The sequence below is a fragment of the Ipomoea nil genome, unplaced genomic scaffold, assembly GCF_001879475.1.
Source record: "Ipomoea nil cultivar Tokyo-kokei standard unplaced genomic scaffold, Asagao_1.1 scaffold3170, whole genome shotgun sequence".
NCBI lineage: Eukaryota > Viridiplantae > Streptophyta > Magnoliopsida > Solanales > Convolvulaceae > Ipomoea > Ipomoea nil.
Window position 1 is genome coordinate 2,451,978 of NW_017619598.1, and position 17,264 is coordinate 2,469,241.

At 38.7% G+C, this 17,264-nt stretch overlaps 1 protein-coding gene and 1 long non-coding RNA gene across 3 annotated transcripts in view; one reads left to right on the forward strand and one right to left on the reverse strand.

Moving 5' to 3' along the window:
* Window positions 1–15,069, reverse strand: part of LOC109167815 (LEAF RUST 10 DISEASE-RESISTANCE LOCUS RECEPTOR-LIKE PROTEIN KINASE-like 1.1) — a 30,814-nt gene extending 15,745 nt beyond the window's left edge. For both annotated transcript variants that reach the window (XM_019316894.1, XM_019316893.1), the window contains exons 1-2: window positions 14,291–15,069; window positions 14,147–14,200 (exon numbers count right to left, since the gene is read on the reverse strand). In XM_019316894.1, coding sequence (XP_019172439.1) covers window positions 14,147–14,200; window positions 14,291–15,041 — 805 coding nt within the window. In that variant the 5' untranslated portion in view covers window positions 15,042–15,069. The remainder of the gene's footprint in view (window positions 1–14,146; window positions 14,201–14,290) is intronic.
* LOC109167816 lies at window positions 2,472–3,394 on the forward strand. Its single transcript, XR_002051913.1, has 6 exons — window positions 2,472–2,533; window positions 2,621–2,687; window positions 2,765–2,857; window positions 2,944–2,989; window positions 3,150–3,225; window positions 3,302–3,394. It is a non-coding gene; the product is annotated as an uncharacterized LOC109167816 (long non-coding RNA).
* Window positions 15,070–17,264: the final 2,195 nt, after the last annotated feature.

The following is a 17,264-nucleotide window of genomic DNA, read 5'->3' on the forward strand; positions in this document are numbered from 1 at the left end:
ATTACGACCAATCTATGAATTCAAAAAAATAATAATAATTATCAAGTATAAAAAACAATATGGGGTGGTGTTCATAATGGTGCGGGATGATGTGTAGGGGTTAAGGGTTGTATGATAGGGGCCGGGGTTGGTAATCGACACTTCCGGCTAGCGCATGACTGACAAGGTTAGCTATATATATGTTAGTAATCGACCATTCCGACTAGCGCATGACTAACAAGGTTAGCTATGTTGGTAATCGACCCTTCCGGCTAGCGAATGACTAACAAGGTTAGCTATATGTTGTTAATCGACCCTCCCAGCATGCCCGGGACACGTTGAGAATGGATATGAAAGAGTAGTTGATCGATGCCGTACAGTTAGCTATATCCCATTTCTTTTGCCGCGATTTTAATTAGCTCTATGTTCATAATTACCAAACTATATATTCATAATTTTTGAATTGAAATGCATATTCATAATGATTGAATAACTCTGATCTATATTCACAATTACTGAACTTTATGTTTATAATTTGCGATGTTCATATTCCCAAGTGTTGATAACTATACAGTTTAGAAATTATGAATCAACAATACAGAAATTATGAATCTGTAGTATAGAAATTATGAATTTACTGTATAGAAATTATTAATCTATACAACTGTATTTAAATTAGAAATATACTGTATAGAAATTATGAATCTACATTATAGGGAAATGGGACGTGATCTTTGTATTTGGGTCGCCAGTCTAGGCTTGTACCTCGGGCTTTATACGTACTATTTTGGACCTATCACCACGAGCTATAAAGCTAATATTTTCTTGTCCCCCGTTCTGTACCTATATACCTGGTACTCAATCATTATTGCATGGACCATGGTCCACACAATTGTGTGAACCATAACTAACAAAATACATTTTTAATATACTAAGGGTACATTATTTATGTACTTAATGTACATTTTTCAAAAGTACATTATTTTATATAAAACTACTATTTTGGACCTAGCGTCCCGAGTAATAAAGCTACTATTTTCTTACCCATGTTATATACCTATATACCCGATTTATGGTGGATCCGGTCCCTATAATAAATCATCAATATAGTTATTTAATTTGTAAAAAAATGAAGATTTAGTATAAAATAAAAATAAAACTTTCGTTATTTTGCTTATTATATTAGATATATATGTTATTCTTTAAAAGAAATAAAAGTTAAAATAATTTTGACTTTAATATATATTAGATATATATGTTATTCTTTAAATGTTGAATTTCAAAACTTGCACAATTTGTAAAAAATCTTCTTCCCTCTCAAATAAAATAATTCCCTCTTTGTAAATTTTGACTTCATTTGAATATTAACACTAAAGCGCCAAAGAAGGAATTAAAACACAAAACAAAACTAATTTTGCCAAAACACTTCAGCGCAAACACACAAAACCACCGTCGCCTCCCAGTGTCGAAGTCCAGAAGATACCGCCCTCGCCTCCGACAGTGCCGTCGCCGCCTCCAACCTCTGCCGTCGTCGCCGTCTCCAACTCCCGCCGTCGTCGTCGTCTGCAACTTCCGCCGTCGTCGCCGCCTCCAACCTCCGCCGCCGTTGCTGCATCATCCCTCCAGGTTAGTCCTCAATTTTTTTAACCCTAATTCCTAATTTCTTTATTGTATTGTTAAATTTTCCATATGTGAAAGCTATGAGTGTTCTTGGCTATGATTTTGTCTACCCTATGTTTTAGTATTTTACTAGGCATATAGCTTTAGTTTGATTTTGGCTATGATTTTGACTGAGTTGATTTTCTGTATATGAATTATGAAACCTGGGCTGTACGAGTAGTAACTTTTAGTTTTGCTAAAATCCCTAGTTATTTGCTTCATCATACTTTTAGAATTAAACATTTAAACCTTACTTTTAACCTTAATATAATAAGCACTGAAGTTTAACAAGATCACTTTTCAAGCAGAACTACTAGTGCTGTCTATTTAGCATTTGTTCATGTCAATTAAAAAGAAACATTTGCTTTACTCATTTATATGATTAAAAATTTAATCTGTCAAAAAGATTTATACAGGTTCATAAATAAAGTAAGAAGCAAAATGTACTTTGAGATGCAAACACTATATTTTCTAAACCACTCTGAATTTTGATGTTTATAGAAAAAACCACAGCTTACTACTTGCATCTAATAACATTCTAATTATGTTAATTCTGTGTGTTCAACATGAAATATTATTGAAATAATTTGGAGAACTTGTATGATGTGAACAAAACTAGCATGTCCAACAATTAGATAAAGGAAACAAAAAGGGTTATTTTGGAAATTTTACAAAGTTGATCCAATATTCTGATCTGGTTTTTGATTCTTAAAAGCTAATGTCCAGAGATATCTCTTATCCAATCATAGCAATAATTCTTTATTATCCTTATAGCGAATCATCTCTTTTTTCTCTTCTTGTTTGCTTTTATAAATGCTCTCAAACTGGCACATCAGGCAGGGCTGTATCTTCATCACCGCATTGGGCCTTATATTTGTGGAGAATGGAATTATGGGTAAGATTATTTTATATGCATATACATTTAGTTATATATGATCATGTAAAGTGGGATCCTAGCTTAATTGTATGAATTGTGGTGCAGGGGATTCCCTGTTTGGCTAAAATTTGTGCCTGGGATTGAGTTTAGAACAGACAATTAGCCTTTTAAGGTTGTCTACTTAATTAATTTGTTCATATATATTTTGCTATATATTCTGGTTTACTAAACTATGGTGATTACAACAAGGTGGGTATGCATCGGTTTGTTGAAAAAATTGTGAACATGATGAAAGTGGAGAAAATGTTTGAACCTGACGGTGGACCTATTATTATGAATCAGGTTAGAATTGAAGCTAAGGAAGAAGATGGATTATATTATATATTGGCTTAATTGTATAACTATTATTGTCTTTGTGTTTACTGCAGATTGAAAACGAGTATGGACCAGTGGAGTATGTTATTGGTGCCAAAGGTAAAGCTTATAGAAAATGGTTTTCACAAATGGTTCAATTCTACCTGATTCAACAAATGGTTGAAGCTAGGTTTTTTTTTTTTTTTTTTTTAAATTTTTTAAAATTTCATTCTTTCGATTTATTATTACATAATCTGAATAATCAACAATATATATGAAGGGCTATTAAAATGGTCCATGCGTCCTCTACGAATGGAAAGAAAGGACGCAGTAAAACTGCTTGGGAAATTGTCAAGGTAATTTCATATTTTTAACTATATAAGTGTTTGTATATAGCTAAATTGTAATGCAAATATTATTTAACATTCGTAGGCTCCTCGTCAACCGGATAGTAACCAATGCGGTTTCTTTGTCATGGCGTACATGAAAACTTTAATTGAGAATATGCCAGACTTCGATGATAAAATTCTGTTCAAGCACTGGTATATATGTACATGAAAATTCTGTTTGAAGTGAAAATCTGTTTGTATGTGCATATATAAGTGCATTAGGTGATTATTTAAAATGAGCATATAGTCATGAAATGAAGAATCATGTGAGCTTAACTGTTTGTATGTGCATAAGTGAATCAGTGTGCTGTTCTGATTTGTTGTTCATTGAAATTATATGGTCAGCAATTATTTTCTTAATGTCTTACCTTTTTTGGTGATGAATAATGATAATTCATCTCTTATCTTTCCTTTTTGGAAGACTGGAAAGCATACTGTATTGATATATACAAATTAAAGTGTGCTTAATCTTTGTGGTTTGGTGTTAAGTGCCAAAATCCTGCCTGCCAAAATCCTTATATACAAATTAAAGTGTGCTTGTGGTTTGGTATTGATATTTTTGGTTGCAGTGGCATTATATAGAGGATGCAATGTGTTTTATTTTGCTTGGGCCTTGAGGAAGAAAAAAATAGAAAGTAGGCAAAGCATGACTGGTAGATTGATAAATGCCATCCATCCCACATGGTAGTTGTCAATTGGGGGCATTTGTATTCATATTAGGAAAGTATTGCCAATGCATTGATTTTACTCGAATACACTCTAGTATGCCATTTTAGTGTTTCCTGTCTAGCTTTTTTGTACTATAACCTTCCAGATTGGAGAGCTTTCCGAATTACTCCTAACTTATTTTGCATTTCATTGCAAATTATTTATATCTATACTAATTTATTTTCTTACTTTTTACATGTAGTTTCAACAAGTTGATTATGACAAAGCGGTTATTGATCTGGTGCGTGCTGAATGGGCCGATATTCTATCAAGTCATATAGAGTAGGTATGATTTGGTCATTAGAACGTTGTGATCATTTGGACTTGAATTGGTTAGTGGAATTTTTTTTTGTGTAGTAGTATTATGACTTGGATGATAATTAGAATTGGTCATGGAAGTCTTTTGACTTGTTATTTTGAACCTTATTAGCTTGTGCACAATTATGTAACTACATTTTGCAACATATGGTGAATGGATAAATTATTATTTTTATATGATTATAATTTAAGCAGGTGAAAAACGATTAAAAACCGTTGTCTATTTTACAACAGACAACAATTAGAAACCGTTGACTTTTCTACAAAAGACAACAGTTTATGGGTGTGACAAAAGCGATTTCAACAACACACAATAGACAACAGTTTATAACTGTTGTCTTTTAAAGAAAAGACAACAGTTAATAACCGTTGTCTATGTGCATGACTTTTAACAACACCGGTTTCAACAACACTTAATAGACAACGGTTAAAAAACCGTTGTCGTTGGTAGAAAAGACAACAGTTAATAACCGTTGTCTATGTGCGTGACTTTTAACAACACCGGTTTCAACAACACTTAATAGACAACGGTTAAAAAACCGTTGTCGTTGGTAGAAAAGACAACGGTTAATAACCGTTGTCTATGTGCGTGACTTTTAACAACACCGGTTTCAACAACACTTAATAGACAACGGTTAAAAAACCGTTGTCGTTGGTAGAAAAGACAACGGTTAATAACCGTTGTCTATGTGCGTGACTTTTAACAACACCGGTTTCAACAACACTTAATAGACAACGGTTAAAAAACCGTTGTCGTTGGTAGAAAAGACAACGGTTAATAACCGTTGTCTATGTGCGTGACTTTTAACAACACCGGTTTCAACAACACTTAATAGACAACGGTTAAAAAACCGTTGTCGTTGGTAGAAAAGACAACGGTTAATAACCGTTGTCTATGTGCGTGACTTTTAACAACACCGGTTTCAACAACACTTAATAGACAACGGTTAAAAAACCGTTGTCGTTTCTAGAAAAGACAACGGTTAAAAAACCGTTGTCTATGCGCGGGACTTACAACAACACCGGCTTCAACAACAGAAATTATACCCCTACGACAACGGTTATTAACCGTTGTCTATGTGCATTTTTCTTGTAGTGTAATTGGATACACTTACCTCTAAAAATTTGTCGATTAGCTTTTTTTTGCAGGATACCTCTGGAAGAGTCTAACTTGGCCCGGTCACTGATTATGTGGCAATGATGACATATAGCAATAAAATAACAAAATTAACCCCATCCTAAATATGTAATTCGAAACCCTAATTGTTAATTCCTAAATTTTGATTAATTCGAAACTCCCGACGCAAAACTAATACCAGTGAGAAGGCGTCGATTACTAGTGAATTGTAATCATAGAGAGCCCTTATGTGTTCGAATAGCTTATGCGAAGGCGTCGAACTAGCGTGTCACATTACCTGGTAACTGGTAATTCAATTCCTCGTAAAAAGGCTGTCTCAGATCATCATCATCAAATGTAACCCACTCCCCTATTATTAACGTATGCAATGACGCAATGTCCTCCTATGGCCTATTGGGGTCAATGTTTTACATCAACCTTCACAAACTAGTTCAATGTGCGAAGATGTGCAAAGAACCGAAATTATTAAGAATGGAGATTATGAAAAACTGAAGGAACGGAAATTAGTTCGCTTGTTGGACTAAGGTTCTCGTTGAAGATTAGGAAGTAAATTCCACATCATCACCATTGTTATTTAAATTAAATTACATGTTAGCAGTGTGGAGTGGCAACCTAGAGGTAACCTGCAAAAAAAGCTAATCGCCAAATTTTTAGAGGTAAGTGTGTCCAATTAGATTATGTTTTAGTTGATGGGGGAATTGACCACTTAAAAGTAGTAGATGGGCCTATTTGACACTTGTGCCTATATATAAACATAAATTTGCAATCCAACTATCAGCTTAGGCTTTTAGTTGAGATGGAGCACATGTTTCAATTTGGTATCAGAGCCATGTCAAAGGTCATGGGTTCGAATCTCCGCGTCACCCGATAAAAAAAGAGACTACGGTCCACGTGTTGCTTGGAGCCCATTAAAAAGTAATCGGCCCATGACTAATAGATAAACCCATACCGTCACCGCGATTAGTTGCCCGTGTATCCGGGATCCATGTCTGAGGCCTACACTGAGGAAGTCCGCCAACTCCTGGAGCACCGTCACCGCGACTCCTGGAGCACCGTCACCGCGATTAATTGCCCGTGTATCCGGGAAGTCCGCCAACTCCTGGAGCACCGTCACCGCGACTCCTGGAGCACCGTCACCGCGATTAATTGCCCGTGTATCCGGGATCCATGTCTGAAGAGTACCAACATCTGAATTTAATCACGAATAGGGATATCACGGCTGGAGATAAATTCCTGGGCACTGAGGAAGTTCGCCAACTCCTGGAGCGTGATCGACGGGGACGGTGAGAGAAGCAGTGAGGGCACGGAACTCCGGTCTCAAGCCGGGAAAAACAATCACATGAGCTCGTCCGATTTAATCCGCAACCGACGAATCACCCTGGTCCAGTCCTTGCAACTGGACGAGAAGATTCAACGCGCTGGCACGGGATCGGAGGAGGACGACAACGTCTAAGTGCTCTTCAACAATCACCTGAGCTCGTCCGATGTAATCCGCAATCGATGAATCACCCTGGTCCAGTCCCTGCAACTGGACGAGAAGATTCAACGCGCGGGCACGGGTGGAGGACGATAACGTCTGGACAATGGCCTCCCAAAGGGCACGACTCGTGCGACGTCCTACGGCTATTGGCATGACTTCATCGGAGAGGGAGGAGACAAGCATGGACAACAAAGCTTGATCTTGACGCATCCAAACGGCATAGGCGGGGTTTGGCCGTGGCATGGCGTCGGCAGCAAGGAGAACGGGCAGTGAGGGTTTTGTACCATCAACAAACCCCATTAAGTCATGCCCGTGAAGAAACGGGACGACTTGCGTACGCCAGAACAAATAATTCTTGTAGGTTAACTTGGTACTGATGAAGTGATGTGTGGTTGATAGCGACACAATTGACGAAGAACTTGACGACATAGCAGCATCAGAAACAGTCCGTTCGGAGGAATTAAGGGATCCGTCAGCCAAAGGGATGAGAGAAACCCTAGCTTACTTATACCAGATGAGAACTGATTGTATTGTATTTACTGAACTTAATTTCAATGAGATCAGATGATGTGAATATATACAATAGAGAGTCACAGTGTGACAGGGATAAGAAGTTCTAAACAGATTCAGATACATAGAGTCCTAATAGACTCGTCCGGGCGGAATTCTCGAAAGGATAACTTGAATTCTGTCCGGGAAAGGGCATGCTCAAACTTGAATTCCATTGATACTCGTCCGGGAGAGGGCATGCTCAAACTTAATGTTGATACATAAATTGATTTTTCTCGATGTTGCATGGGGTTTATGTGGGTGTTGCGAGATGCTAGGGGGGGGGGGGGGGAGGGGTTTGTGGGTGATAAGCATGATATGAGGGGCAATGTGTTCTCTGCTCGTGAGGCGAAGGCGCTTGGGGTTCGTGAGCCTCTTAGTTGACTTGCGATGGACTCCTCTGGGAAAGGGCATGCTCAAACTTAATGTTGATACATAAATTTATTTTTCTCGATGTTGCATGGGGGTTATGTGGGTGTTGCGAGATGCTAGGGGGGGGGGGGGGGGAGTTTGTGGCTGATAAACATGATGTGAGGGACAATGTGAGGGACAATGTGTTCTCTGCTCATGAGGCTCTTAGTTGACTTAAAGAGATAATGATGGATTTGGTGGAAGTGTTGATGGATTCCCAATAAGTGGTGCTTGCTATTCGGGGAGAGGCTTGTATGACGCGTTAGGATTGGTGGTAGATGATATAAAAGCTAGAACTTGTAGTTGTGTTTGTTTGATGGTATGAAGTTCTTGTTTGTTAAGTGATTTATGAAGGGTGGTGCCTAGCACGCTTTAGCTAGCTAGGGAAGCTCATTCTTTGTCACACTACGGGGAGTGACATGTCACTTCGCTTATTTTTTTTTTTTTTTAAAAAGATGTATTAGCTCGGGATGTTTAGTGAAATATATAACCATATGCCATAGAAGGATTATATATAGATTAATCCATTTTACGTTTCACTTATGTGTCTAATTCGAATAATTAGATTTTTCAATTTTTTCATAATATTATTTCAATAGTATTATATAAAATTTATATGTTTAAAAGTATATAAAATACAATTAAATACAAAAGAAAGAATTTTAAAATTATATGAAAATTTTATAAACAAAATAAGAAAAAAACAATTTGTTTAACTAAAAACAAATAATAGAATTGTACCGGAAGAGAAAATAATTTTTAAACATTGAATCGTAGTGTGTCAATTATGTCCACCCTTGCATGTTACTAGACGGAAATAACGGAATTATCAGTATTTTCATTAGTGTTTCCTGTATGAATGAGTGTGAATGGGACTTTGAAATGTCTTAAATGAAAGGGACACAAAACTATTAAAATATTATATTGTGGATCAAGATGAAAGTTTTTGTGTATGGGTTTGCCTGTTATGATAGTGATGGGAACATGGGACGCGGGGTTGATTTTATTGAATAAATCATGTGGTGCCATGAGGTTTGAAGTCACAACTTCATGAATAACAACACAAGTTTTAAACCACTAAGCACTCGAGATCTTGTATATTAAAGTGAGAAAGATCCATTTATGTATGGAAGTGTGGGATACATGTGTGGCCAAAAATAAAAGTTGCCTAATATGGTACATTTGTCAACCATCCGTGAGTCTTTCAATAATATAAATAGGGTCTCTTCCCTTCCCTTAAAAATCATTCATAGGTTCACAACCTCCATTTTGTCTGGGTGGTTTTGTTAGTATTATTATTATTATTGTTGTTTTAGCATATGTTTTTATTATATGGTATTAGGTGTAGTTGACTTGGTGAGGCCTAGTTATTAGGAGCAGTTTTAGTTTTGTTACAGATATACTTTGTATCACAATTCTATCGTAACTGAATGAATTGAATTCTCTAATCTGGTATCAGTCAGGTATCGGTTCTCTCTCCTCTTCGCAAAATTATTCCCTCTCTCACCCGTAAACCTCCACCGGCCATATTCCCTTCCACCTCCGACCGCGCCATGTCGTCAAGCTCATCCGACAGTACTGCTTCCGCCACCGGCAGTCCGTCTCCGGCCGGCGGTAATGCACTATCCGGCGCTCACCACTTTGTGAGCATGAAGCTGACACACCGCAACTTTTTTGTTTTGGCGCACCCAGGTGATTCCTTTCCTTCGCGGCCAAGAGCTATTAGGATACGTCGACGGGAGCCTGCCTTGTCCTCCGGCCACCGTCACAGTTCCGTCGACCAACGCTGCCTCCGGCGCGACTGCTTCCGTCATCCCCAATCCGGCGTTCAAGGCTTGGGAGAAGCAGGACCAGTCCATCGTATCCCTCTTGGTCTCCTCCATGGCGGATGAAGTCCTCCATCTCGCCGTCGGGAAGGAAACCTCCGCCGCTGTCTGGACCGCCATCACCACTGCTCTCGGATCTTCGAGTCAGGCGCGCTGCCTCAGCTTGTTGGGGCAGTTCCAAGTATTACGGCAAGGCCACTCCTCCACCGCCGAGTACCTTGGTCGCGCACAGCTGCTCGTGGAAGCTCTAGCCCAGGCCGGCCGGCCATTATCTCTAACCGAACAAAATCTCTATGTTTTCAGGGGTTTAAGGCCGGAGCTTAAAGCCATGGCGGTTTCCCTCACGGCTTCGGGCAATCCAGTCACATTGGCACACCTCTCCGACCATCTCCAAGCCCACGAGTTCATACTCGTGGACGATTATCCGGCAGCAAACGACCCTGGCAGTCTCACGGCGATGTACGCTAGTTCCGGACGTGGGCAGCAATCCGGCGGTGGTGGCAGGCAGTCGCACAATCCGCAAGGCCGTGGTGGACGTGGCAACCGTGGCGGGCAAAACCGTGGTGGCCGTGGTGGTCGTGGAGCACCCCGATGTCAGATTTGCAGGTCTCACAGCCACACGGCGGTATACTACTTCAAACGTTATAATACACAGCCACCGGCACAGGCCCACGTTGCTCTCTCCGGCGATGCTTCGTCCGTACCGGCCACCGCTGCTCCTTCCGACGCGTGGTATCTGGACACTGGGGCGACTGCCCATGCGACTCCGGATGCAGGGATGATGAGTCACTCGGACGAGTACACGGGTTCAGACGTCTTGCGTGTTGGTAATGGCGCAGGTTTGGTGATCTCGCGAGTCGGTCATGCATCTCTACCGTCCAATTCAAAACCATTATCTTTGTCTAATATATTACACGTTCCGTCGTTGTCTGTTCCGTTGTTATCCATACAAAAATTCACATCTGAAAATAATGTATTCGTTGAATTTCACTCTAGTTGTTTTTTGTGAAGGATTCAACAACCAAGGAAATTCTTCTTAAGGGTCCCACCGCTGGCGGGCTATACAAACTCCCGGTCTCCCGGTGTCATCTAGCGTTCGTCAGTTCCCGGGCCACTCCCACTGTGTGGCACCGTAGGCTTGGTCATCCACATAAGCAGCTTCTGCATAAAATCCTCCCAAAATGCCTGGTCATTCCACATAAAAACGAGCCCATGGAGTCGTGTGTTGCGTGTCACCTTGGCAAATCCACAAGGTTTAAATTAGATAAAGTTCCCAATATTAGTGAAAATGTACTAGACTTAGTATATACAGATATATGGGGACCATCTCCTGTAATGTCTACAAATGGTTTTCGCTATTTTGTACTTTTTGTAGACGATTTTTCACGCTTCACCTGGTTTTATCCATTAAGGATGAAATCATACATTTATAAAATTTTTTATTTGTTTCGTGTCATGGTAGAGCGACAGTTCTCGCGCTCTATCAAGTCTATTCAATCCGATTTAGGGGGTGAGTATCGGAAGTTACACACAACTTTCCAAACACTTGGTATAAATCATCGCCAGTCATGTGCCTATACCCATGAACAGAATGGACTGGTAGAACGCAAAAACAGGCACATAGTTGAAATAGGTCTTGCCTTGTTAGCACAAGGCAAAGTCCCCCAACATTACTTGGACTATGCTTTTGAAACAGCATCCTGCTTAATCAATTACTTACCCTCATCAGCTATAAACTTTGAGATTCCATACACCCGTCTCTTCAAAATACCACCACCATACACTTTCCTTCGTGTTTTTGGGTGCCGGTGTTTTCCATATCTACGCCCGTACAACAGGCATAAGATAGAATACCGGTCCACCCCATGTGTCTTCCTAGGTTACCCACCTACCTTTAGGGGTTACAGATGCATTGATCTGGCGAGTGGGAAAACTTATATCTGTCGTCATGTCCGATTTGACGAGACTATGTTTCCCTTTTCTACAGGACATATACCTACTGAGGCGTCCATTCCCGCTCTACCTTGGGCTTCGGGCCCTGTGGTTTCAGCAACTTCTCCTGAAGTGGCACCTAGTGAGGTCCTACGTCACACTGAGCCGGAACCCGTGCCTTTGGCACAAGAGCCACCTGCACTGGCTATCACTCACACAGCACCGGCCAAGACCCGCAGAAAAAGGGTTGTGCCACAGAGTCGGGATCATGTCATGCGCCTACGTCATCAGACCAAAGGCTCGGATGAACAGTTCCACGCCTTAACAGCCACCACAGACCCAACATGTTATTCTCAAGCCGTGGGTCACTCGCACTGACGTGAGGCAATGGATCAGGAGTTCAATGCGCTACTTCATAATCACACTTGGCGTCTTGTAGCTCCTGAATCTCATATGAATATTATTGGTTGTAAGTGGGTATTCCGCACCAAACGTAAGTCAGATGGCACAGTGGAGCGTTACAAAGCGCGCCTCGTTGCCAAAGGGTTTAATTAGGTGGCTGGAGAGGACTTCTTCGACACGTTCAGTCCGGTGGTTAAACCCACTACTGTGCGTATACTGTTTTCCCTTGCAGTGTCCAATCAATGGACATTACGCCAGCTTGACGTTCATAATGCTTTCTTGAACGGACACCTGGCAGAGACCGTCTACATGAAGCAACCTCCGGGGTATGAGGACCCTACCAATCCCGGACATGTGTGTCTTCTTCAGCGGTCTCTATATGGCTTAAAACAGGCCCCACGTGCCTGGTTTAAGCGTCTTCACGATTTTCTGTTGTCTGCAGGTTTCCAATCCTCCAAAACGGATGTCTCCCTGTTCTATTACACGACTGGGGATTCTCGGGTTTTCTTACTCGTCTATGTTGACGACATTATTATGATGGGAAATGATGTTAATCTGGTCGCCTCTCTATTGAAAAGTCTTGCAACTGCTTTCAAAATCCGAGATCTAGGGGCTCCTCATTTTTTCTTGGGTATTGAAACAATTTCCGATGGTGATTGTATCATTCTTTCACAACGGCGCTACATGACCGATCTCTTAGGGCGAGCTGGAATGGTTGATTGCAAACCACTTGCCACACCAGCAGCTATTACCAAGTCAGTTACTCCGTCTGATGAGCCGTTTGAGAATCCGACTCAGTATAGACGTGTGGTCGGGGCTCTCCAGTATCTTACCATCACTCGGCCAGATCTTGCTTACTCGGTGAATAGACTCTGTCAGTTTATGCATTCACCAACGACTGAACACTGGGGTCTTGTCAAACGGGTCCTGCGCTACATTAAAGGGACTCTTTCTCTTGGGTTACGGTTCACACCGTTGTCTTCCACTCGCATACAGGCCTATTCCGATTCTGATTGGGCAGGGTGTCCTATTGATCGCAAGAGTACAAGTGGGTTTGCTGTCTATCTAGGTTCCAATCTCATCTCCTGGTTATCCAAGAAGCAACGTACTGTCGCTCGGTCTTCCACAGAAGCAGAATACAAAGCCCTGGCGGACGTATCCGCTGAAGTCACTTGGGTTGTCTCTTTGTTACAGGAGTTAGGTCTACACTCTGGGGAACCTGCCTACTTATGGTGTGACAATCTTGGTGCAACTTATCTATGCGCAAATCCGGTATTTCATGCGCGCACTAAGCATGTTGAGATCGACTACCATTTTGTTCGGGACAAAGTGGCTTCTGGGGACTTCATCGTCAACTACATCTCTACTACAGATCAGCTAGCTGACATCTTCACTAAACCGCTTCCAGCGCCTCGCTTTGCCACTCTACGGGACAAGCTCAATGTTGTGCTTCACCAACCTTGTGCTTGAGGGGGTGTGTTAGTATTATTATTATTGTTGTTGTTTTAGCATATGTTTTTATTATATGGTATTAGGTGTAGTTGACTTGGTGAGGCCTAGTTATTAGGAGCAGTTTTAGTTTTGTTACAGATATACTTTGTATCACAATTCTATCGTAACTGAATGAATTGAATTCTCTAATCGGTTTGAGTCTTCTCTCTCCCGCCGATACGCCATGTTTGACGACTCTTAGCGGTAACATTATTGTTTTTATTTCATTATTAGGGCTATAGCTGGTATTATTTATTATTTAGACCGTCATTTTGGGCCGGTGTCTCCGGCTTTGTATGTAATATTTTGGGCCTAGTGCCACGGGTAATAATACTACTATTTTCTTATCATGTTCTGGAACCGGTTTATGGTGGACCCAGTTCCAACAAAACCATTAGATAGATTGGTCAATTTTTTTTCAAATAAAAAATGTTGTATTCCCTATACATATTACACTCTAAAATTTACATATTCATTTAGGTATTTGATTTTGAAATTCATCAACTTCACTATAGTAGAATATATAAAAAGATTAAACAATAATTAAATATATTCAATGCAATTGTGACAAGTTAGAAAACATGACTATTTTTAAAATTAAATATGTTTGAGAAAAAAGTAGTCTATACTTACTTGTTATTCCATTCACGTCCGCCTTTCTTTTTTTACCAATCATATTGCGATTTTCTACAATTAAAATAAATCAAGGCCGAGTGAAAAACTGAAAATCAGAACATAATATTACAATATTAAATTGGGTTTAATTATATATCATACCTTCTAAACACTTGAAATTGTTGTTGCTATCAGATTGGCACTGGCCCCCTCTATAGTGACACTCTGAACAATTTTCGGACAATTTCCAAAAGAAAATAATCTCAGGACTTAACTCCTCAAATAAATCATTGCTTTTGGTTGAGTTGTCAAATGGCAATTGAACAAGCGAACAATCTTTAGGAACTTTGTTTTTGGGAATAATATGATGGGATTCTTTGTAGTATAGAGTGAAGTTTTTACATTTACGGTAGCTCTTGTATCCCGCAAAATAATCATCTATCTTTTGACGACTATGGTGTGATGAGCCTTGGTTGCATTTGAACAAGAAAAGGAATTGGACTGCGGGCACTTCAAATGAAATGGAAGAAGAATTGGTAAAGGAAGTAGATGAGTTCAAGTTGAAAGAATCACAACTTCGATTCTTCAAGTGATCACTGAGAACTGGATCAGAAAGCATCACAAAATCCTCTTCCCCGACATATATAGTGTTATACAACTTACTATCTAATTCTAGTGTAGGACGACCTGAGACAACATTACAACCTAACTTAAACAACCCACAATGAGGGAGTGACTTATTTGTGAAAGGAAAAGTAGGAATGCTCCGGTTGCTACAAAGGAATTCTTTTGGGCACTTGGGTCGTTGGGGTTTGGTCTCCACTTGAGCTAAGTGAAGAAATATTATGAGTAGATAAAAGACAAAGAAGGAAACTGAAACGGAGGGTGTGGGCGTACTGGACTGGTCTCCCATTTGGCTAAGCTACAACGTGGTGTTTGTGCTGCCAATTCTTCACTAGGACAGATATATATATATATATATATATATATATATATATATATATATATATTTGAATTGGTGGAAAAAGGGACTTGACATAGACAGTGGGAATGCATTTTCTCTTTTTTTGTATTTGAAGTGGAAGTCATGTTTTCATACCTACCTACTTAGGCAGAAATCATTTTTGTCCACACACCAGGGTGGACCACACTTTCAAATAATATACATGCAGTATACAAACAATATACCAAAAAAATATTTTATTTAAGTACTGAAACTATATTATTTTGTATAATGAGTATTTGGTTGAGTGTAATTCAATTGTAATTGAGTTGTAATTCAGTGAATGCCTCATCAATCACGTTGTTTGGTTGGATTTTGCTGAATTAAAATTCAAACCCCCTCCCCCAAGAATTGTAATTCGGGGATGAATGGGAGAAAAGAAGAAACTGTGAAAACATTTTTGCCCTTCAAATGCAAATGACCATTCCAGATTCCATTTGGATTAATGATTCAACGCCAATTGTCGCCAATAAACAAAAGCAAATTGAAATTGCTTTCACAATTAACTAAATCATCCTATTATTATTATTATTATTATTATTATTATTATTATTATTATTATTATTATTATTGTTGTTGTTGTTGTTGTTGTTGTTGTTGTTGTTGTTGTTGTTGTTGTTGTTGTTGTTATTATTATTACTATTATTAATATTATTATTATTACATAATAAGGACATTTCAGTCATTGTATAACTTATTTCATTTCAATTTCCTGTAATCATATTCCTCTATAACAAACACTATAATTTGAATTCCTACTTTATTCCACCTTATTTTTTTTCCACTGAATTATAATTCCCTTTTCACCCCTAATTTCTTCTTTCTAATCAAACGCCCTGTTAATTAATACATAAATAATGTACTTTTTGATATGATCTACACAGTTAATATGCCGGACAGTGAGTACGCTCATTTTTTAAAATCCCTTTCATGCATTTTTCGCAATAATGTGTGAACTTTTTCTTTTTCTTTATTGCTGAATGCCTTTGATGGGAAAGCTAATTAATTGTACGTTGACCACTTGACTGTGTCTGGGTCTACCGGTCTAATACATCAACTTGCATTGATGACCAAAATAATTAAATAGTCTATTTGATTACGGGAAAAAATAATATAAATATACTTTAACACATTCTGGTCATAAAGCTGTATAGGTTGGTAAAATTATGGGATAAGAGATTAAGAGTTAAATATAGTCTTTAACCGTAGGTCAAAATGTAATTGAATTATTCAATTAAAAAAGTTTCAATTAGACAATTTCGCTCCTCATTCTTATGCAATTTAGGTAATAATTTTTTAAATTGTACAATCAGATTAATTAATTTGCAGTTAAGCTCAATGTAATATATAGTAGGTAAAGTAATTTTCAAAAATTAAATATAAATTAATAAAAAAATGACACAACTGGACGAAGAAGCCCACCGGCAATTTTCTCCCTTCAAAGGGACAAAGTAGCCGGACGTCCGACTTCTCCGTCCAATTGGATGAAGAAGGTTGAAGAAGTCAAGCAGGATCTCAGGTCATGGACTGGTGAATGTGGACGCTATTCAAAGCGCTCCTCCCATTTTTAGTATGTTCACATGGTTGGTTAAGTACATGGAATGAATATTGAATAGTAATTGCTTAGTCATTCGGAATTTCGGATGGGTTCGTACTCCTCGTATTATGCATGGCATGTATTAAGTATATATTATCATGTACATATATATTATTTCTTTTTGCATGGACGACGCATACATAAAGATATAAATATATATACATATATTATTTTATTATTTTGTTTACATGCAGTACATATCCTACAAAGGTACATTTTTATTATTTCCCAATGGCGTGTGGGGTGTATATATATATATATATATATATATATATATATATATATATATATATATATATATATATATATATATATATATATATATATATATATATATAACCGGTGGCTTGTGGTCCACTGGTATTGAATGGCTCCTTTATGTGGGAGGTCTAGGTTTCGAGCATTAGTGTAGGCATAGATTGTATGAGTATCCCCCTTCCTTTGTAATAAAAAAAAAAAAAAAAAATATATATATATATATATATATATATATATATATATATATATATATATATATATATATATATATATATATA